The sequence below is a fragment of the Tuber melanosporum genome (genome assembly GCF_000151645.1).
Source record: "Tuber melanosporum whole genome shotgun sequence assembly, scaffold_5, strain Mel28".
Lineage (NCBI taxonomy): Eukaryota > Fungi > Ascomycota > Pezizomycetes > Pezizales > Tuberaceae > Tuber > Tuber melanosporum.
Window position 1 is genome coordinate 324,275 of NW_003299095.1, and position 22,538 is coordinate 346,812.

General features: G+C 48.1%; 6 protein-coding genes; 4 read left to right on the top strand and 2 right to left on the bottom strand.

Moving 5' to 3' along the window:
• Positions 1-2,476: 2,476 nt before the first annotated feature.
• Positions 2,477-3,530, top strand: GSTUM_00008691001 (uncharacterized protein; the record flags this gene model as incomplete). XM_002840200.2 has 3 exons in its annotated part: positions 2,477-2,659; positions 2,720-2,899; positions 2,968-3,530. The coding sequence occupies 3 exons, from the start codon at positions 2,477-2,479 to the stop codon at positions 3,166-3,168; spliced, it is 564 nt and encodes a 187-aa protein (XP_002840246.1). The 3' UTR covers positions 3,169-3,530.
• A 261-nt stretch (positions 3,531-3,791) lies between these two features.
• GSTUM_00008692001 (uncharacterized protein) lies at positions 3,792-5,746 on the top strand. XM_002840201.2 has 6 exons: positions 3,792-3,950; positions 4,038-4,064; positions 4,135-4,441; positions 4,511-4,844; positions 4,913-5,043; positions 5,132-5,746. The coding sequence occupies exons 1-6, from the start codon at positions 3,859-3,861 to the stop codon at positions 5,480-5,482; spliced, it is 1,242 nt and encodes a 413-aa protein (XP_002840247.1). The 5' UTR covers positions 3,792-3,858; the 3' UTR covers positions 5,483-5,746.
• Positions 5,747-8,080: 2,334 nt separating this feature from the next.
• GSTUM_00008693001 (uncharacterized protein) lies at positions 8,081-12,054 on the top strand (the record flags this gene model as incomplete). Its single annotated transcript, XM_002840202.1, has 5 exons — positions 8,081-9,221; positions 9,284-10,948; positions 10,999-11,439; positions 11,492-11,752; positions 11,807-12,054. 5 exons carry the CDS (start codon positions 8,081-8,083, stop codon positions 12,052-12,054), a joined length of 3,756 nt encoding a protein of 1,251 aa, XP_002840248.1.
• Positions 12,055-12,058: 4 nt separating this feature from the next.
• Positions 12,059-15,123, bottom strand: GSTUM_00008694001 (uncharacterized protein; the record flags this gene model as incomplete). XM_002840203.2 has 2 exons in its annotated part: positions 12,059-13,442; positions 13,491-15,123. 2 exons carry the CDS (start codon positions 15,121-15,123, stop codon positions 12,892-12,894), a joined length of 2,184 nt encoding a protein of 727 aa, XP_002840249.1. The 3' UTR covers positions 12,059-12,891.
• A 533-nt stretch (positions 15,124-15,656) lies between these two features.
• Positions 15,657-16,877, bottom strand: GSTUM_00008695001 (uncharacterized protein). XM_002840204.2 has 4 exons: positions 16,515-16,877; positions 16,409-16,453; positions 16,332-16,355; positions 15,657-16,260 (listed from the first exon to the last, which is right to left on the bottom strand). Exons 1-4 carry the CDS (start codon positions 16,701-16,703, stop codon positions 16,150-16,152), a joined length of 369 nt encoding a protein of 122 aa, XP_002840250.1. The 5' UTR covers positions 16,704-16,877; the 3' UTR covers positions 15,657-16,149.
• Positions 16,878-19,632: 2,755 nt separating this feature from the next.
• GSTUM_00008696001 (uncharacterized protein) lies at positions 19,633-22,343 on the top strand. XM_002840205.2 has 10 exons: positions 19,633-19,841; positions 20,044-20,116; positions 20,176-20,196; positions 20,271-20,615; positions 20,673-20,870; positions 20,934-21,018; positions 21,070-21,146; positions 21,202-21,409; positions 21,481-21,852; positions 21,905-22,343. Exons 1-10 carry the CDS (start codon positions 19,798-19,800, stop codon positions 22,015-22,017), a joined length of 1,536 nt encoding a protein of 511 aa, XP_002840251.1. The 5' UTR covers positions 19,633-19,797; the 3' UTR covers positions 22,018-22,343.
• The last annotated feature ends 195 nt before the right edge of the window (positions 22,344-22,538 follow it).

Consider the following 22,538-nt stretch of genomic DNA (forward strand, 5'->3'; position numbering starts at 1 on the left):
AGGTGACATTGAGTAACGGAAAAACGCCTTGCGCTCACCGCACAAGCCATACTCCTAATATAATTATGAGGGGCAAATTTGCCCCAGTGAGTGGGTGATATTCAGTGACAGGGGAACCTTCTGTGTTTACAATCAGATTCTAAGCTATCATACCTCGACCCAAGAAGCATCAATAACACCCGAGGGAGTTGTGACTGCGAGTGCTGGCATCATAGCATCTCAGGCACTAATGGTCGAATAGGGCCCCCTCACCCTCACCGCCGCAATAAGGAACGCAATTTAAGAACCGCACCAACACACAACTATTGGCATCTTACAGGACATTACAGTGGAGAGATACACTACGGGGCTAAGCTTTCTTTCTCAGATCTTTAGTAGGATTAAATAGTTCCTCTCAAGGTCAACTACCTATTGGAGGTACAGAGATGGCCCCTAAGACACCATGGCATAATCTTCTATTAGGATATTCCCTGCAACTTTTTAATGGGGAATAATACTTAGTGTGACTACCAATATGGCATGGGGGGAGTCCACAGCAAGATTTTGCACCCTCGCATATCAGAGGATAACCAAACAGGACATGGACACACCCAGAAACATAGATACTGGAGAACAGCTCACATTTAGGGCATAAGTTAATTTTTAACTTTATGTTTAACTACTTCGCAAGGGACTCACAATTTTCACATCCAGGTTGCTTGCAACAATAAAGACATCAAAAATCTCAGATGTTAAAAACTCACGTTTTGTACTAGATGAACCCTTTCTCGGTCAATGTCCACCTCGCAGATATCCATACCTAGCCCACCCAGCGGCAGCAAACCGCCTAGCGGAACCCAGGAGGGTAATCATAGTACAATCCTATGCTATATATTTTTCCCCACCAAATCCAAGATTATTCCCAAGGTCGAGCTTCCGGGACCAGCGCTTAAGGAAACCTTCTATGGATAACCATTCGAAGAAGTATTGGATTCTGCGCCTCTGTGAGCACAATCATACTCGACTCACGCCTCTCCGAGTAATTGGCAATTCACTACCTCAGACAACAAGATGAGAGATCCCTAGGGTAAAAATACACTACTTTGCACATTCTAATCCTGACTTTGTAGCCCAAAAGGAGCAGCCTTCAACGATCTTGCTGGGATTAACCTCCAATCTATTGTGCCGCCGAGGGTGGGTAAGTTACGAGGAAGTCGCAATAACAACTGCTCGGACTGGAACAAGTCAATCTCAATGTGCCAAATTTTGATATCCAAACACCACTTCCCGTCCAGCCTCCTCAAGAGATATACAGCGCGACTTGGGAATGCACATATGTGTCGTGATGCCTAGCTTAATCTTCCTCGGGATTTCTCGAGTAGCCGAGTGAGGTCCCATGAGTCAATGTTTATTAGTTAGAGTTAGGTCCCTAGGAAGCAGTTGTATTGCAGCGAGAAGGTACATCTTATGGCCATAGCTTTTTATTGCATTTTGCTAATTTGGTTTTTTTTTACATATCTACAATTCCTTCTTTCCCTAAACGAAAGATACGGCGCACACAGTGTTTTCCTAAGGCATTGATAGGAAAACCTATTCGTAGGTAGGGGAAGATACCTAATTTAAGAGAGAAGGGCGTCGTAAAGAACAGCATTGGCTACGATAGTGGATCAATGGTCATGATGAATATGGCTTAACCCAATGAATATCACTAAACGCACGAGTCACGGTGATGAGGCTAAACGTCGAGTCCGTCCGTCTCCGATGTCCTAGCAGGATAGACAGGTGACTGCCAAGCCCCTTGCATGACCGGGGGGGTTCCCAAGGGCCAAAGGGCCGTGCACGTCTACCGTTACCCTTTTAGACCCCAGTCTTTCAGAAGGATGGACGTGCTTGCTTTACAGCTTGATGTACCCAGCGCAGGACACTTGTGACTGCAGCCATGCCCGCCCAACAACCACCCCCCCTCCATATGCGAGTTTGGTAGGGAGACGGAGGCCTCCTAGGCTGTCCAAGCCTCCTGTTAGCCCCACCCGTGTCATAATTGATTTGATAGAATCGGAAATACTAAAGAAACCCCCTAGAAAATGATATAGCAATCCTCCAGACGCAAAACCTTCAATAGAAACTACATTAACAACACTAAAATCGGTATAGTCAAATAGTATGTCTTGCAGTACAAAGTGTGAAAGAACCTCCATGTCCAAAGACAGCCCAGCAATAACAGACCGGTTATCAAACTATCATACACTGAAGGGCGTGTGACATACGATATTCCTGACCTATGATAATCCAGTTGGGCGTCAAGAGTATTATATTATGATGCTCGGCAATGGAGAAAAACTCGCCCATCCGAGTGACATCCAATGACCCGATATCCACGTGATTTTCCAAAAATGGTTAGCGCTAATTCCTCCCCAACGTCGCTTCACCCCAAGTCCTCCTTCTCGACGTCTCTTCACTAACACAACCATCATAACCCCATCAAACACCCTCCAAAATGTCTGCAACACCCGTCGAACGGACCCCTGCGGTTCCCGCTCCAACTGCCACCCCGGCCACCGCTCCCGCTACCACTGCGCCCCCGGGGGCGTCAGATAAGGCCGGCATGCCATACTACGAGAAGATTCGCAAGGATCTCCGAGATATGATACAGCGGAAGCGCGGACTAGACAAAACTCTCGTGAGCTCCCCCTCTGGAACCCATCTTGATTGCATACACCCGGTGACTAACGCGGTATAGGCCGTGTACGAAGAAAACATCGCGAAGTGCGAGATCACTTACCTGGAGGATACTCAGAACGGAAACATCGTCAAAGGTTTCGATAATTACATCAAGGGGACTGCCGCCAGAAGGAGGAACAATATCAGCGATATGGACCGCATTTTCTCGCATTCTTCGCTGACTTCTGCTGCGACTAAGGTTTGGTCATCACCCTGTCGAGAAGTTGTGGTCACGTGATATCTGATATATATTTGCCTCTGAAATAGCTCAGGCAGCAGGAGGATGCTACGCCTGTTACGAATAGCTCTACCCCTACGATCGCGGAAAATGCGCCGAGAATTGGAACCACGGTCAGGAACAAGAAGAAGAGGAGAAAGGGTGATGACGAGTCGGAGAGTCCGTCTGAAGTCGAGACACCTGGGCCGAAGCGCGTAAGGATTTCGTTTTCGGGACAGGGTGGGGCTTGAGTATTATCCCCCACCAATCTAATAGAAGTAGTGTGACATGAAGGGAAATATGTCTTTTCTGGGGCTGTACAACATTACCCACCTACCTTTTCTCTTTCTCCTCTCCTTCTTTCTCACTCTGGGCTGGATTGGCGTTATATTGGGGTTTTGTCGTTTGCTCCCTATTCTTCCGAGATGTGAAAAGGGGGAGCATGGATTGCGAAAGTGGTTAAATCTTGGTCGAACTTTGCCGAGTTGTACTTTTATATGCCCTTTGGTCAAATATTATTAGATGTTTGGTAGCGGAACGCACAGTTGTACATAAAGACAGCAGCACTCGAGCACAAGAAGTAGGATAGCTACCTCCGCTCATGTAAACCTATAGGATACGGTAGTAGGCCCCGGGGCTAATATTTGGTGAATATTCCGAGCGGATTGAGTGTGGCTCAAGACCTGGGAGATTATCGCGAACTATCGCTTCAGTTGAAAGGGGGACCAAGAGGGGAGAAGAGAGGGTGGGTAGAGGAATTACCAGTTTTATGCGGTTTGATAATCACAACCCATCACGTCGTTCCCCCGTGGATTCTTCCACCGGCCCAAACGTCTCGCCAAGCATCGTTTCAACACGGCTCACCCCAAAAATATCCAACACCACCCTCTTCTCCTCGCGTCGAATCTCTTCATACGAACCCCAATAAATCTTCTCTCCCAATGGCCCTGGTGAAAGGAGAATGGCACAAGTTGCCCCTAGCTCTCAGCGAGCTTTCCCTATCCTCCGTGCTTCGTTGCGGACAATCCTTCAGGTAATTTTACTATCCGTAGGCAACTACCCGCCACCATCCAGAGATTACGGGGAGAAAAGAAAGGAGACTAACAAGACGGGTCGATAGATGGAAAGCTTCCAATCCTGGCGAATGGTTATTTTTTTTTCCGTGCTCTACAATCCTATTTTATTTGTTGTCCGTTCGGGCGTTGATCTGTCTCCAGGACTTGCGCGCTGAACGGCCGAATCTTGACGCTTCGACAGGACGACTCGCATTTGCACTACCGCGCTATATTCCCAGCGACCACTACGGCTCCTCAAAACGATGATACGGTGGAGCTCATCCGCGACTACTTCAACCTAGACGTCAACCTCACAAAGCTCTACGAAAGATGGAGCGCTGCGGACGCGCACTTCCTCAAGAAGGCTGTGCGCTTCGCGGGCATACGCATGCTGCGACAGGATCCGTGGGAGAACTTGGTGAGCTTCATTTGCTCGTCCAACAATAATATCTCGAGGATTTCGCAGATGGTAGTGGCCCTTGCTTCAGCACTTTGTCTACCAATTCACGTCTTCGGCGGCTGACCGGTGATGCGATAGGTGGACAAACTATGTGCGACTTTTGGCCCCAAGCTGGGTCAAGTTGATGGACACACTTACCATGACTTCCCGTCACCAGGGGCATTAATGGGCGATGGGACAGAGCAGACGTTGAGGGAATTGGGATTTGGCTATCGGGCAAAGTATATATCTACCACTGCGAGGATAATAGCTCAAGAGCGGCTGGCGGGGTGGTTGGATGGGTTGAGGAAGGTTGGTTATAGAGATGCACACGAGGCCTTACTCGGGCTCTCAGGGGTGGGGCCGAAGGTTGCGGATTGCGTTTGCTTGATGAGTTTGGACAAGGCTGAGGCTGTGCCTGTTGATACTCATGGTTTGTCTATCACTCTATACACCCTCCGTGCGCGCGGGTTGGCTCAAAACTGATGGGGGGCGAGCTAGTCTGGCAGATCGCGCAGAGAGATTACGGCTTCGGTCGTGGGAAGCATAAGAGTTTGACTAAAGCTACTTACGAAGCTATTGGAGACCACTTCCGCAAGTTGTGGGGACAGGAAGCTGGCTGGGCACATTCGGTTAGTAATACACTTGACTTACACGTGGGAAAATGGAAAGCTCGACGTGGTGGAAGGCTGATCACGGGGGCAATTATAATAACAATAGGTACTCTTCACCGCGGATTTGAAGGCCTTTGCAGATGTCAAAGCAGAGGGGGTGAAGACTGAGGAAGCTCAGGTCGAGAAAATCACTACCAAGAGAACAGCTGGGAAGGTGAAAGCCGAAAACATCAAAGAGGAACTCGAGGACGGAGAAGGGGTAAAACTCGACCCGGCATCGGTGGACAACAAGGAAGATGGCGATAAACGAGAAACGGTGACCGAGCAGAAGGTGGTTAGAAAAGTAAAGAGGAGTCTAAAGTTGGAGGTGAGGGAGGGGGAGGATGAAAGCGTGTCTCTGGAGCTGGAATGCGTGACCACCCTCGCCGATAGGGTGAAGCGACGACGTAGGCGTTAGATGATCAACTTACTGTGTGGGCTGATCGTGGGCAAGAGTGAGACAGGCAGATTTTCCTAATTTAGGAACCGGCCAACGATCGTTTACTTGGTGATAGAGAGTCTGTTCCAATTAGAGGGGTTCATCTGTTGATGGCCAATGGACGGGTGCGATATATTCCGTATATTACTAGTTGTAAGAGGGGATGTGGTTGTGGGAATGCTATCCCGGGAAAATACCATCCCATGTATCATAATTAGCACAAGCACTGTAGAGTACAGTACACGAAAATTTGCACCATAGATATCAATTAGCATACCAGCATTTATATTGGAAAGGTTTGAGTTACTAACTTAGCAACTGCTTGGTTTGCGGTGAGGGTGAGCTGGTCACCACGCTACAGCCGTATTTGCAAAGTTCTCGTATCATACCCTTCCAAGTAATACCCGCCCTCGAAAACTCTTTGCTGACCCTCTCTCTCTCTCTCTCTCTCTCTCATTATTTGGCGAAGCAAATTGTGTTAAAAATTTCATAGTATGATATCCCTAGAGGCATATCTAAGAACAGTCAGTTAAAAGGCTTTTCTTGTTCTCTTGTTAGTTGGCACAGTTCCCCAGATACAAGGGGAGGTATGGTTGGAGAATTCTACGAATGCGGCTGTACTGTACTCGTACTTGTAGTCAGATTTGCTTTCTAATCAATTAAAGGTACCGCTCGGGAAAGTCCGGCAGCTTAGAATACTGTACTGTACTAGTACAGTACACGTACTCGAGTATTCACGAAAAAAAGCCCCGATGGTTTCGAGTCGTTCCTTTTGATCAAGATCAAATGTCGAAAGGGGTCCAGTACTCGAGTACCGGTAAACTTCCACACAACTCTTTCCGAAGAGGGCAATCCCACTCACGGGCTCGGAAACGCTGAGCGTTGCATGCGACGAATCAATGAAACGGTCTGGAGATTACAAAATTACCCGAATGAGGGTTTGCGCTGGTCTTTTTTGTTTCTTATCATATTTTCTTTTTTCTTTTTGCCCTTTCCCTCTTCCCTTCCTTCCGTCCTTCCATTGCCCTCCTCCGACTCTGGTTACAGGGGTGTTGGATGGATAAGCGCTCGGTATTGGACCTACTATTGGTCAGGAGGTGTAAGGGTACTCGAGTCACTTTGATTGGATTGGGGTAGGGATGAGCTGCTTTGAGAGGAAGCGTCACGGTCGCTGGTCCGAAAAGGGGTGTGGGAGAGAGTGAGGGGATGGGATGGGATGGGATGATAGGGCAACCGGTGCGGGAGTCCACGAGCATGTTTTTGTGTGTTTGTTGGTCTGTTCGTAGGAGGTGCTGTGCTTGGTTTGGAATGCTTTATTCATTGTTGGGGGGAAACTGTTTTTGGGAGTGATTGAGTTAGCTGCGGAATGCTGCTCTACCGGTACCATTACTCGAGTACTGTACGAGTACTAGTACATACTCGAGTAACTAGACTGTGGTTTAGATTTCGGTAGGTTACAAGTACCACTTGATAACCGGTACTTGGTGCAGCACCGTGGCCTATTTTGTTTTACTCGTGATCTTGGGTATGATATGATAGATTAATTTGCCTTCCAGGAATCCAAAGCTTATATTTACGGTGGTTTTAGTACCGCTACGCTAGGGAATTGAACCCTCGGGTGTCCCTTTTCTACGACCCTTTCTTTCTGCTTCCCTTCCTTCCCTTTCCCCCTGAGAGATTCTCGCTTGCCGCTCGTTCATGGTGTTAAACAACTGTCCATTGAATTCCCTCGTTTGTTTGTTCAACCATTGAACTCTGTACGCTCTTTTTTCCTTCCCCTTTTACTTACTTCTCTTCACTCTTTTTTAACAATTCTTTACATTCAACTGTTTGGCGTTGTTAGAGCCTTCTTTTTTCTTTCTTTTTTCCTTTTCTCTTCTTCTGATTTCCTCCCGACTTCGATCTCGAGCGGGCTCATGTTTGGGTCAGCCACGCAGCACCCCGAGTTGCCAACTGAGACCTGTAATTCCTGCCCTTCCCTTTCAATTTCTCCTCCCCCCCCAAACTAGCCAACGAATACATATCATACAAACAACACCACACCGGCCAGCGGTGACCCTCTCTCTCTCTCTTTTTAATTTCTGTTTGTCCGCCCGCTGACCTGGCTCTTGCTTGGTGGGGTTTTTTTTTTCTTTTTTTTCTTTTTTCTTTTCTTCTCAGCGAAAGTTGATTGATACATCTCGATCTCTTCCACACAAAGTGAGTACTCCTCTCGTATTTTTCCTTACTCCTACCTCCTTGTGGGGTACTCGAGTACTGTACTTTCTAACTGTGTTGCTTGTTTTCCTCCAAAGTTAACCGTTCGGATTTAGGTACTGGCGGTTCCTGCGTCCAATTAGTATCATACTTCTCGTTTTGCCGGCCACCCGAAATTTACAACCCCCCCCCCATCTCTCGCCCTCGACCCTACAGTGACTCCCTCTTTTCTCTCTTTTCCTCACCCGTCCAGCCTTAGCTCGCTCACCAACCTCGAAACTTCAAACGTCGACATTTTTTTCTCACCGCCTGGGGTCTCATTAGCCATCGTGGATTCCCACAAATCGTAATTCCTTCCCTCTCGTAAAGGTTGGCACAAGCATGGGGTCCCCCTCATTGCTTGCTTCGACATCTTCGCTCTCGCGGAGGTTATGGGGAATACTCTCTCTGTCTGTCGCGTTAGCGAGTGCTTTAACCGTAACTACAGTTCCGCAACCATCCTTCGACCTCGACGGCCTTGGTCACGTCGCTCTCGCGGGTGACTTTAATGCAATCTCCGTCTACGAGTACCTGGGTCAACCGGGGTCGTCGGCGTTTTCTAATGGGTCCGAGAGTTTACTGTCGCAGCTGCCCAACGGGGTATTCACGTCGCTGGCCTCGGCTGACGCCGCGATACAGGCTCTCTGCGTGCACCAGTTGAAAGATGGGACGGTAAAGGGGATATTTGTTGGCGGGAATTTCACGAGTCTGGGGAATGTGCCGGTTACTGGTGTGGCGTTGTTCAATCCTCTGGATGGGAAGGTGACGGCCCTGGATGGACTGGTGAAGGTGGGGAAGGTTCAGGCTTTGCTCTGCGATAGGGAGACGAATACAGTTTATGTTGGCGGAGATTTTATGGGTTCGAACTCTAGTAATGCCATTGCTTGGGTGGATGGGGTAGGATGGACGGATCTGCCCTTTGACGGATTTGATGCGCCAGTCAAGACAATCACCAAATCTCCTAATGATACCATTGTTTTTGGTGGGACCTTTAACAACCTTGTCAATGCTTCGAGCCCTCGTATCAAGCACGCTCAGACCGTTAATCTAGTTTCGACAAGTATTACTGCTGAGCAGACTACCGACCTAAGTCAGTTTGATGACCCGGCCGCTATTGTCTGCCCGGCTGGGAAGGGGAGGCAGTGGTTATTGAGAGATGGGCAGAGAGGATCTTGGACTGCGAACTTCAAGTTTTTATTTAGGCCCACCAAGTTGAGGATACGCAACGCCAACTTTGAAGGTTGTGGGACGAGGCTTTTCAGATTCACTGCGTTTCCTATGAACGGAATAATGAACCTTACCTACACCGATCCTGCAACTAATACATCCATGCACTGTGATGCTTGGTGTCCTCTTTCTGCTACGGCAGAGTTCGAAGACTTCTTTTTCGTGAACGAAGTTGCGATGAACAGTATTCGTGTGGACATTCTTGATTTCTATGGTGCCAGTGGTGGACTTGCTGGGATTGAGTTGTTCCAAGATGGTATGTTGAATTGTTGTTTGTTGTCTCGGATTGTTGATATGGAAGCTAATAAGTGATCTTAGACATTTATTCTTTTGCGTCAACAGATTTGAACGAGCCATCATGTGGAGGTGTTCCTGCCAAATCTAGCTCCGCTGTCACTGGGCGGTGGTTCGAGACAAAGGGTCTTGATGCGGACTCAGAGTATCTCTCTACTTACCTCTCCATGGATCAGCCAGGACCAGCTTCTGTAGTTTTTGAGCCGCATATCCAGCAGTCTGGGGAGTATGTTGTGCTCATGTACACACCAGGTTGCCGACAAGACAGCAGCTGCACTGCTAGGGGCCAAGTCAATGTCACTGGGACTTATACCAGGAATGGGGATCCTCAGCCAGCACCGCCTTACTATCAGACCAACGATTTCGCTAAATATGATACCGTGTATAGAGGATTCGTCGATGCCGCTGACGATACCTTCCGTCCTAGGGTCACTCTCGCTCCCGCTACTAATCAACCGTCTCCTGTTGTCAATATAGTTGCACAGAAGGTTCAATTCCTGATGATCACCAACTCAACACCCATCGGGACGAGTGAGGATGGCTCCGATTCTGGCTCTTTGGAGCTGAATGGTCTTTACGAGTTTGACCCTAAGCAGACCGACACCCCGAAGGCTTCCGATGTTGCTAAGTCGGTCATTAGTACTGCTGGAAGTCGATTGCGCACTGGTGCTAAGGTTAAGGCGGTTGTTTCTAAGGATAGTACCGTTTATGTAGCTGGTGAATTCTCAGCCAAGGATGATAGCTTTCAACATATCTTTACTATTGGCCCCAGCGGTGTTGCTTCTGTAACTCAGGGTGGTTTGGATGCGCCGGTCAACTCCCTGCTGCTTCAAGGAGATCTCCTGTATGTTGGTGGCCAATTCCAAAACACCAATTCTAGCTCCACAACTGGTTTAGGTTTTGTTGCTAGCTATAATACCAAGACGAGGGAATGGGGTGGACTGGGGTCTGGTGTTAATGGTCGTGTCAAGGAGTTGGTTCATATATCTTTGAACCTTACACGTGGAGCAAGGGATGGGATTGCCGTCAGTGGTGATTTCACCATGATCAAGGCAGACGGTGCTAACTCTGGTGCTGTGGATGTCGAGGGGTTTGCTGTCTGGATTCCGTCTGAAAAGCAATGGTTGGAACGAATGTCCAACGAGAGTATCTCACTCGGGGGTATTCTTTCGGCTTCCATCAATGTTCCTAACAGCAATATCCTCTACTCTGGCTCCATGTCTTCTCAGACCGACGCAGCACCTGGTGCCGTTTCCCTTCGTTCTAAGAACGGCCTCGACGTCCAAGCTTTCCCTATTCAGCTTGTCAGCAACCAGGAGGGTCGCGCTAATCGAAAACGTGCTGTCGTTCCTTCAGGTTTCACAGGTGCCGTCGCTGGAGTATTCTATCTCAATGACGGCAAGAACTACACTATCCTTGGCGGTCACTTTTCTGCTCAGGGTAACGATGGCACTGTCAACAATGTCGTAATCATTGATAACAAGTCAACAAATAACTCTGTCACTGGGATAGGAAATTCGCTTGACGCTTCTAGCCTTGTCCTTTCAATGGTTATTATCGATCAATTCTTGTTTATTGGTGGCTCGATTACTGGTAAGGTTGGCAATAACGATATTGGTGGATTGGCTGTGTGGGATATGTCCACGATGTCGTTCCCCAATGGGAGCCAGCCTATTAGGCTTCAAGGTAGTTACTCTTTCTCTATATGTTGAGGGGCGGTTGGGCTAACGAAGAGATAGGTGCCAATGGCGTGGAGGTTCATGCGATCACTCGTCGTCCTAGTAATAAGAGGGAGATCTATGTCGCCGGAAAGTTCGACCAAGCCGGTTCCCTGCCTTGTCCATCCCTTTGCATCTTTGACAATAATGCTAAGCAATGGGAGGCCCCTGGAATTGATGTTTCTGGGCAAATTAATGTCCTATACTGGGCCGATATCAATACCTTGCTTGTTGGAGGTGATATGAACATCAATAATACTGCTACGTATCTCGCGATCTACGACGCGAAGGCTAGCAGTTGGCGTGCCTTTAAGGGTGATATTACCAACATCCCTGGACCTGTTACCAGCATTGCTGTAAATGCCGATACCATCGATTCTATCTTCATTTCTGGCACAAGTGCGAATGGTGGGGCTGCTTATGTGATGAAGCTCAAGAGTGATGGGAAATTTCAAGCGTTGAGTATGTTGTCCAAATATCTCCCCTTATATCTATTTGCTGATTTTCGTAATAGCTGGTCTCGGGGACAACACCGTCATCAGGAGCGTCCAAGTTCTTGAACTCCAAGATGGTAACGATTCCAATGACTTCCTCGAAGATAACCAAGTCCTCCTCGTCATGGGATCCCTTAACCTCCCCAACTTTGGCAACGTCTCTGCCGCAACCTTCAATGGCACAGACTGGAAGCCCCTATTCCTTACCACCACTACAGGCAACCGACCGGGGACAATTGCCTCCTTGTTCTCTCAGAGACAACAGAAATTTTCACCTGGAGGTTAGTTTGTTCCCCTCGTACTCCTCTCTTATCACTTGCTAACAGAAATCCAAGGCAAAAAACTAGCGAAAGGCTTCGTAATCCTGATCTCCCTTGCCATCGCCCTGGGCCTTGTCTTCTTGCTCGTCTGCTTGGGTGTGTTGGCATCATACATTCGCCGCCGCCGTGAGGGATACGTCCCCATGCCGACTACGCCTTCACCTGGAGGGCAATCTCCGGATATGCAGGAGCGATTACCACCTTCACATCTGTTTAGTAGTATTGGACAGAATTCGGGAAGGGCTGGCGTGCCAGTGGTATAGCGTTCTTTTTTTTCGCAAAATAACGAAAATTAATTCATTCTTCCTCCCTTGCTCGGAGGGTCTTGGTTTAGCCTTTCCTCTGTTTAAACTTTCACTTTTTTCCCTTTGTCCGGCGTACTTTGCTTTCTTTTCTGTCCTTTGATTTTGTGCACAACTTAAATTCTTATTCTAGTGGGTTGGGGTTTTTTTCTTCTTAATATCTCGCCATTATCCCAACATGGCTAGTGATTCACCATCACCCCTTTCGAATGGGGCTTAATTCCCTGTATTATTTTATTTCCTCTTTTCCCCTTTTCTCCCCTTTCTCATTTCAACTGCTAAAGCGGATACTACTAGTACTACTGCTCTTCAGCTAGATATTCCCCTGGGGGCCTGGACATTGTCTAAATTTTTGTCCCTTTGGGGCTGGGCTTGATAATCCCTTCTTCCCATGATGTGATGGATGGGAAGAAGGAAAGGGGGTGATGGATTGGTGCGGGCTTGCGATTTGGATTGGATTGGATTGTTTGGAATAGAAGTTATGAGTTATGTCTCTGGTTGGTCCTGGTTTGTGCTCTTTCGGGGACGGGGAGGATGGGGAAGGAGATGTATGCAGTATTGCTACGGTAGTCCAAATAATTGTCTTTTCCTTCAAGGCTTTATTTAGATGCGTCCGGACTCGCGTCGGTTGATTGTGATAGTGTGCTGCACTGTATAAATTATTACAGCACCTTGACCAGCTAACCACTATAATATTACATCGAACGAACGACACATAACTTTTCCGCCTACCACCGATGTCAATACCTTTCTCCAATCCGTCTGTCACATTTATCAAAGTCAAAGCCAAAAGCCAGTCTACTTCCCCAACCCCTCCCGGCGGAACACATTCCCACTAGCACTCCTCCTCTCACTAGCAGGCTTTCCCCTTCCACCACTCTGCCCTCCCCGCCCACCTCTACCCTTCCGCCCCGATGTAGTGAAAAACGTAACCTCCCTCTCCCCCATCACCCCCCTTCCCCCATCAGCATTATTCCTAACCTTCTCCCGCGGTCGATCCTTTATGGAAGAAACCTGCTCGCCAAACGACCTCTCCCGATTGCGCCTCTTTTGCACAGACGAGGGCGCGAAGCCTCGCGTATCGTGGTTCGCCTTTTTGTAGGAGGATGTTGAGATGCGCATTTGTGGCTGCTTATTATGCTTCTGCCCATTTTCTGTTGTAGACTCATCGGAGGAGGGGGATGCTTGCTCTTTCTCCACCAGTGTTTCACGGGCGCGGGGGAGAGGAGGGAGGGGATTGGTGCTTGGGTTCAACTTTCGGAACTCCAACGATGTCTCGTCTACTTCAAAGTCCGGATTTTGGAAGAGGCGGGTGAAGCGTGTGTCCTTCAGGACTCCTTCCTCTCCATCTTCCTCCTTCTCCTTCTCCCTCTCCCTCTCCTTCTCCTTCTCCCCACTAGCTTTCGCCAACTTCCCTTCCAGCGCTACCAATCGCTCCGCTAGCCGCTTATTGACCTTGACTTTTGCGGTGGCAGCAGTGGAGCGGATGGAGCGGATCCGGCTCTCCCGCTGTTTCTCTATCTTCGCTGCTACCATGCGTTTCCGCTCGCGCTCCCATTCGAATGGATCGGCGATTAGTCGTGCTTCGTCGTAGAGTCTTTGGTCGACAAAGTAGCCGTGCATGTATGGCCGTACCAGGCTTCCTCCGGAAGTAGCCTTCTTCCCCCCATTAGTGTTGTTGGTGGCGTGGCCGCCGCCAACGAGGTGGTCAAGGTTGAGCTGTTTTAGTTCGGGCTTTGTTAGGAATTTGTAGTTGTCATATGTCACCACCTCCCCACTGGGGCCTGCGATGTCGGTTATGTAGGCGTCTGGATCGTTGATGTGTTTGTCTGCGAGTTGCTCGATTTGCGTGTCTAAATGCGCGCACCACCAGGGCGATGGGCCGAGTGCTGGTATGAGGAATGAGTGCATCTCCCGACCTTCGTTGGCGGTAAAGAGCATGCCAGAGTTAGGCACCACGCAAACGTCGTTTATGTCCACTGAGGGCTCGACGGAGGTCCATGGTTTCCCGCTTGCCTGGTCCCAGATCTTTATGATGCGTTTGTCGGCCGAGAGGACTTTTGGGGTGGAGGTTGTTTCGTAGGCAGTTTCTACGCCCCGGACGTTGGAATTGGGGGAGGATGAGTGCAGAAATCTTAAGGTTTTGATGGGGAAGCCGTAGCCTTGGTCTTTACTTATGAGGGGGGTTGGGGAGCGGATGTCGTAGAGGGTTATTATCCCTGCGGAGTTGCCAGTGGCCAGGGTTAATCCAGAGGGGTTGAATTCCAAAGCTGTGATGCCCGACTTCACTGGCTGACCAAAAACGCCGTATGAAGCGGCAGCAGAGGCTGGGGGTCCGAGAACGCCGACTCGATTCCGACTCCTTGGATCCCAGAACTCGGTCGTGCCCACGTCAGTCCCGAACGCCAAAAGCCCGTGCGAACCATCCGCAACCCCAACACACTCAACCGACCCCACATCCCCACCGCCTTCGGTAGCACCCCCATCATACCCCCCCAGAGAAAACGGCTTCAAAAACCTCCCCGCCTCCAAATCCAACCTATACACCTCCCGCCCCTCGGCCGCAACAACGACCTGCGCTGCAGGCTTCAAGTACGCCAGATCCCTTCCATACCTCGGAATTCTCGTGACGTGATGGCACCCCATAGCAGTATGAAACTCCAGCGACCGATCCGTCTGCAAGTGCAGACTCTTAGTATAATCCGTCGACAGCAGCACAAATTTCAAATTCAGCGACCCAGTGTGACGAGCATACTTCAGCGCTGACGATGGCAGGTGGTAGATGCGCTGCTGCGGCTTGTATGTCCCCGTCGCCATGGCGTACTCCCCATCCGGGCTCACACGCACGCACTGACTCGCCTCCTCGAACTCGAAATCCTGGATTAGCTCGATGCGAGAGTGGTAGGCCGCGTCGGAGCGCAGGCTGCACTTGCGCTTGCGCGCGAGCCAGTCTGGCAGCGAGCGGGTTGTCTGGCTGCCCGAGACTGTATACACTGAGATGCCGTTCTGCTGGGTGACTTTTAGCGACATAGTGTCTCTTGGTCTTCGCCGGGTGTATTCGCCCGAGGGGGTCAATTGAACGATTCGTCCTACTGATTTCTTTTCTTTCCGTTTCTCTCTTCTTTTTCCCCGGTGGAATTGTGTGGTGTTTGTTAAGAGGGGTTAGCTAGTGGTGGTGGGAGAGGTAAAGATATATGGTTGATAAAGCTCCAAGGTTTTTCTCCCTCTTTTTTTTCTCTTTTTTTGTATGATACTGTCAACCCTTGGAGCCGCTTGAAGTGGGGTCTTGGCACCCTCTTGGAACCCTAACCCTGTCTACAGCAGGGTTTGGCTAAAGTTTGGGAAAAATAGTGGGGTGATGGAGGGTTTTTACTCATCTATCAGTTAGAATTTGAGTGAACTCTAAGGTTCCCGGGAAGTTGCGGTGAGAGGTGTCGTATTCGTGATACTCAGACGAGGTAGAAGCTCATTGTTTATGTAAGGCGATAGCGGAAAGGGAGTGGGTAGGAAACAGGGTCCGAGTGATTTGTGGTGAACGACAATCTACTTGAATAATATCGCTATTTATTTATTTTTCCCAGAAGGTATTGGTGACTTGTTTTACCGTAGCTGCTATTTGTGTGGTGGCTGTCGCTCTTCATAAGCTTCGAGCTTCCCCACTTTTATGTGTTACACTGGCAGAATTCACCATGAAGCTTAACCTTAATCTCAGCTCCCTCACCGGAGGAACCCAACCCCGGCCATAACACGCCTTTACACCATAAATCAAACCCACAGTGGTCGGGGCAAACTGCGCCGAGATATCGTTTAAATTCAAAATCCCCGCTCACCCCAAAGAAAAAAAGCGCATCGAATACAATGTCAATTCCAAATCTCCGCACCTCAACCCGTTCATCCGGATCCTGTTTCCAGAAGTCCCCAGAAGTTTCAAAAGCACGGAATAGACACATGGGAACATGACTAAGTAACTGTGGCTGAGCTTAGTTGGTATAAGAAAATATAACACCGTCGCCGCCGTGAATAACTTGATGAATTTTCAAACATGCTGTCTCAGGATCATGGGCTTTTCTTAGTTGCCCCCTCTGCTGCGGCTGCCCCTTCTGCCTCGGGGAAGACGGGCTCGAAATATCCATCGTCGGGTTTAGCTTGCTGGGTGACCTCGTATGCCTAAACCAATGATAAGTTATCGGCCGGATCAAATTGTGAGAGATTCATCAAACTGTTGGATGAAGACATACCTGAGCTGATGGTGATGATGGGAGCTGTGTTTGCTCGTTAGTTTAATTGGTAATGTTTATGCAGCAGAGCCACTTACGTTGACCAGGACCGCTGGGTTCTTCATTTTGGCCTGTCTGACTTCCTGTATTGATCATCCAGTTAGTCATGGTTGTGATTCACGACCCGACATTTTATGTATGTACCTCTTGGATTTGAGTGTTTGCCCCAGACTTTTCTGTTCCTGAAAGGAGTTTGAGGCCCTCGTGCTCAGTGCTACCAACCACCATGACCTTGACGTCGTCCTTGGGTTCAGTGCTCGTTGCTGCGTCTTTGCTCCTTGGAGGAGTAGCTTCAAGCTCAGCTATTACTGCGGCTGAGGAAGTATTGTCCATATTGAAAAATGTCCGTTAATCGCCGCACGTTGAAGCACAGCAAACTTTAAGTGTAATCGAACCGAAGTTGTATGCCTGTACCAGCAGTGCCTGTGTATTTTTCGCTGTTGAATAGACTGTCTTTTTTTTTTGTTGTGGTTTGATTCGCTGTTTGGGAGATGAGGTTCGAGATGGGGAAAAGAGACTTGTGGGGAGAAAACAGGAAGAAGAGGGAGAGGGGGTAGCAACCCTGGGGCTGAGGAGGGGATTGCCCAGAAACGCACGCCGTACGGCTGAGTTAGTGAGCGCGCCTCGAGTTAAAATGCCAGTTCGGCATATCCCGAGTGCCAAGAAATAACTGTTAACCAGGGGATTGGGGTGGAAGAAGCTTGGACTAACGAGAGGCCCTTCCTCTGCCGCACACAGTACGTATCGTTTTCGGGCGGCCATTTTAACATCATGACCTCTCACTGCATTGTGCACTGTGCAGTATGATAGGAGCTCTCGTCTTGGCCATTAAAGTTAACCTAGAATTCTGACTGATCTTCCTGATTTTGATGGCTTTGCCAATACTGTAATGTGTTCTGCAGGGTGTGTAAGGCGGAGGATAATGCCATCAATGAAAAGGTCTTTGTCGGTATTGCACTCTCCCCGGCCCGATATTTTTCCGCACCCTTCCGCCAGGCTGCCGGTGATTACAGTTGTATACGATAGTAGATCAGGCACGAGGCCGAGGGAAGATGTAACCAGACGATACGAAGCGCGAAATACCTTGCCAGGGTGATGGTTCGTTTGATTCCGTGAACGGGATTCGCTCTACCGGGAGCACATTTGGGGGTTCCATATGTACCGTAGATCCATAACTGCAATCTGATGCACACCCAATTGCAGTCTGTCCACGCCTACCGCTGACATTTTGGCGATGCTGCTAAACTAACCGTTACGCTATTGGGGCCCAGTGGGCTCAGTACCGTAGGTGAAAGGCCCTTTACTGCGCTTCCTGCTGAATGGGATTTTTGGAATGTTAAGTAGGCACCGGTATCATACCTGGAGATCTTCTCCGGGTTGACCCGGGTTTAGGCAACCCCTAAGGCGGTACTCGAGTATCATAATATTATATTATTACAGTACTGAACAGAGATGGATGGTAAAGTCAAACATCAACCACGGTACTAGACTATGATATTTCGTTTTTACCACTACCCTTTGCCTCATTCTTATAAACCCTTTTCCTCGGAGTGCCTTGCAGGAAGGGAAAGTCGGAGCCATAAAAATAGCGAATAGGCAACCAGCATGAAGGGGGGGATGCGATAGTGAGGGTTGCTGATTACATTAAAACTGCGATGGCCAGAACCACTGTTCATGTAATAATGCTTCCATTGGATGGTCATACTTGTTCTTTGTAAAAGTGCAGGAAAAAGAGCCCGACCTTCCCAACGCCCCATGCACCCTTGACGCCCTCTCAACTTAGCCTTCTTGGGGCACGCCCCCCCACCGTCGTCATTCCTGTACATCAATTTATTACAAACCCGTCGCTTTCTGGTACTTGTACTCGATCCTAGCAAGTTATAGTGTGAGATTTCTGGGTAGATGCTGATGCAATGCAAAGGGCTCTCTATCTAGAGAAGATGAAGTCTGGGATGGGTGGTTTCTCACATTATCGACTCCCACCCTATCGTTTTGGCTTCAGGTTTCCCGTTGCGGGGGGAAATTGAAAGTTTTGAGAATAACTTATGTGGTCGGTTGGACAACTACCTCGAGCACGTTGGACCTCTCCCGTCCATGTTTACCTCATGGAATCACAGAATTTATCCATATCAGGGGCTATTCCCAGAGAATAGTTTCATCATAAATAATTAATCTGAACGTCATCCCCCCCCTTCCCGATTATCATGGGCTAGTAACTTTGGGAGGGAGGGAGAGGTCAAATGTTGATGAGCTGGGGTGCCTCTTTGGAGTAACAAGGTGAAGTGACTGGGATGTGTGTTCTGGAAGGAGTTTGACTGCAGGATTGCCTTTGTTAGGGGACAATCATTTGGCACGAGTGCTGATTCACTGTGGTGATGGGGATAGATAAGGCTATACATGTAGTGGAAGAAAGAGTGAGATTGACAGTATAACCCTTAGCCCCTTAGCCTCTACAAGAACTGTAAGTAGAGTCTCTATAAGGCTTGGGAACGAAGTCTTCTTCTCTTCTCTCTTCACTCATGTAAATTCCCTATTCCTTTCAAGGGACGGGAAAATTGAATCTGGGAAGGTTAATTCGCTTGGGGTGGACTTCTAGGAGGCTCGATATCTCATTGAAACAGAAGGTGGTGCGCGGGGTAGGTTGCATATTATTATCGGTAGTCCAACATATAAATGGGGCACTGTATCTTGGAGGGATGGAGGGCGGTATGGTAATAATTACTACTCCCATTACGAGTCCAGAACCTGCAGCATTCTTTGCCGGGTAACTAGACACTAGGTGTATCGTATTTTGACAAGATTCTGTTCGAGCAATAGGACAGGGAACGAACAGGAGGAGTGGTTGGGTGTTGGGCGGTGAAAAAGAAGAAAAAAAGAAAAAAAGAAAAAAAATAATACTTTGTATATTGAATTGATTGTACTGGTATTACAGTAATGCACTTGAGTTCGTAGTTGGTTCCATAGGCAGCTTCATAATGTTAGAGAGGAATAATGTTGGGTCGTCTTCGCCTGCTAAAGGGGATCCTAGTGACCGCTTCCGGTCCCCATAACCGATCGGAGGGAAAGGGAGGAAAAAAAAAAAAATGATGTTCCTGGGTGCTAGCTACACCTCCGGCAGCGGTGGAGGCCGGAGTTTGTAAACAGCACTGTTCGCAACGGTACCTAATGGAGCTACGGTAGAGTATACAAATGCGTAGCCTCGAGACCTAGAGAGAGGCTCAGAGTATTTTAGTTTGCCCCACCGACCCCAAACCTCTTTCCAACCCCTCTTCTTCCCCCCCATCTCTCTTCCGCCCGCTCCCATCCTTTTTCTCATTCTCCAACGCTACTCCTATTGCCAACTCGGTGAACCTGCTAAGGTCACAAATAAAACCAACCCCACGATACTTTGAAGCATCGTATTTCGCCGACCGGGGCCTGACAAAACATGGCAGACACTATTATTCAATCCGACAGCGGAGCTAACCCTGGGTGAGTTTCCTCCTCCAGATTTCGTCATCACTTGGTATTATTGTTGCTTGTCTACCATTTTGATTATTTTCCTTGAATATTTTCTTAGTGCGAAGAGCCAATCGCGCTGCGTTCATATTTGCGAAAAGAAAACATACTACTCTAGGGAGTACTTATGCGGGATGGGGCGAGTAGTGGGGCATGGGAGCTGATAACATCACAGCACTATCGAACTCAAAAAGAACACCACAATCATTGTCCTCGGTGCATCTGGCGACTTGGCTAAGAAGAAGACTGTAAGAACATGTCCGAATGAAATCGAGGAATCGGGATGAAAACTAATCATGTACTACAGTTTCCCGCTCTCTTTGGTTTGGTTGGTTTTTCTTCCTTATTTTCACTTTTTCGCTAAGCTTGGGTGGGCTAATTGAGCGCTGATTCGCCGAGCAGCACAGAAACAACTTCCTTCCACAAGACTGTAAGATAGTTGGATATGCAAGAACCAAAATGGACGGGAAGGAATACCTTTCTCGAGTCAAATCATACATCAAGACCCCTACCAAGGAAATGGAGGAACAGCTGGAAACATTCATGAAAAAGTGTTCTTACGTTTCCGGTCAGTACGACCAGGACGAATCGTTCATACGGCTTCGTGATCACCTCGACGACCTTGAGGCAGGGCGTCCAGAGAATCATCGTATTTTCTACATGGCACTACCCCCCAGTGTCTTTACCACTGTTTCTCAGCACTTGAAGAAGAATTGCTACCCAGACAGGGGAATTGCGAGACTTATTGTAAGGCCCGGATAAGCCCAAACTTGGTTGTTGAAAATAGACTCACAACCTCGATAGGTTGAGAAACCATTTGGTAAAGATTTGCAGAGCTCCAGGGACCTCCAGAAGTCTCTCGAACCTGACTGGAAGGAGGAGGAAATTTTCCGCATCGACCATTACCTTGGAAAGGAGATGGTTAAAAATTTGCTCATTTTGAGATTCGGTAACGAGTTCTTTGGTGCCACATGGAATAGAAACCATATCGACAACATTCAGGTATGTTGCACCGAAAAAGTCCGCGGCCTTGAGTGATGAAGTTAACACCTATTATTTGACTAGATCACCTTCAAGGAGCCCTTTGGAACTGAAGGACGTGGGGGTTACTTCGATGATTTTGGGATCATTCGCGATGTTATGCAGAATCGTTAGTTTCCTATTGATAATGAGTGTTCTGTCATTACCTAACCCTTATCAGATCTTCTCCAGGTATTGACTATTATTGGGATGGAACGTCCAATTTCGTTTTCCGCTGAAGATATCCGCGATGAGAAGGTGGAAAAAATATTACTTTTCGCCCTCGAAACACAGTTACTAACCGATTTTGCAGGTCAGAGTTCTTCGAGGAATTCCAGCTATTGAGCCCAAGAATGTCATCATTGGCCAATACGGGAAATCGCTTGATGGCAGCAAGCCTGGGTATCTGGATGACGACACTGTCCCTAAGGATAGCAGATGTCCAACATTCTGTGCTTTGGCTGTCTATATCAAGAACGAGAGATGGGACGGTGTTCCATTCATCCTGAAGGCTGGAAAAGGTATTTATTGAAATTCTTAATAGCGCGTGGTTTGCGAATTCCTGCTGATGTATCCTATCCTTTCTAAATAGCCCTGAACGAGCAGAAGACCGAAATAAGAATCCAGTTTAAGGACGTCACCAGCGGTATCTTCAAGGACATCCCCCGCAATGAGCTTGTCATTCGTGTCCAGCCCAACGAGAGTGTCTATATTAAGATGAACTCGAAGCTGCCTGGATTAAGTATGCAAACTGCTGTCACTGAACTTGATCTTACCTATAGACGCCGTTTCAGTGATCTCAAAATCCCAGAGGCATACGAGGCACTTATTCTCGACGCTTTGAAGGGCGACCATTCTAACTTTGTCCGCGATGATGAATTGGACGCAAGCTGGAGAATTTTCACCCCTCTCTTGCATTACCTCGACGAGAACAAAGAGATTATTCCAATGGAATACCCATACGGTAAGTCTTAGCGTGCTCAAAAATCTAGCGCATAATCTAACCTCTATCATAGGTTCACGTGGGCCGGCAGTTTTGGATGACTTCACCGCGTCTTACGGATATAAGTTTAACGATCTTGGAGGATATCAGTGGCCTGTACAGAGCACTGCTCCTCACAAGCTCTAGCCAGGGTTTTTCCTTTTCCAATGTGATGGCTTTAAAACCTTCCGCAAAAATGCCAGGAACCTTTTACCACATCCTGACCATGAATCTCGTGGCATGAGTGTTATTTCTCTTTTTGGATCACAGCGACTTGACCGAACCACTAGTTTTCAATGTTAGAAATTACCACTTTTGTTTCTTTTCCTTTTTTTTTTTCCTTTTCTCTTTTTTTTCCGGTTTTTCGTTTGTGCCTTTCCTGCTGTGGCTTTTATGTCGTAGGGCCTTTTTCATTCTTCTGCTTGAATAGCAATTGTACTTTAAACATCACAATTGCATACCGATTATCCTGGTATGATAGCCACTTTGGAAACTAGATTAGGGGTTATTTGTGTAGCAACCGCAGAGCGCGATACAAGTGCTCAAAGGCTCAGTAGAGCTTACTTGATGATAGAGAAATGTTTTCCCCTAAGGGTGATTTAGTGTGGTCGAGTGCTGTGTAGCACAGTACTCGTATATTACTCCATCATTATATGATACTATACACA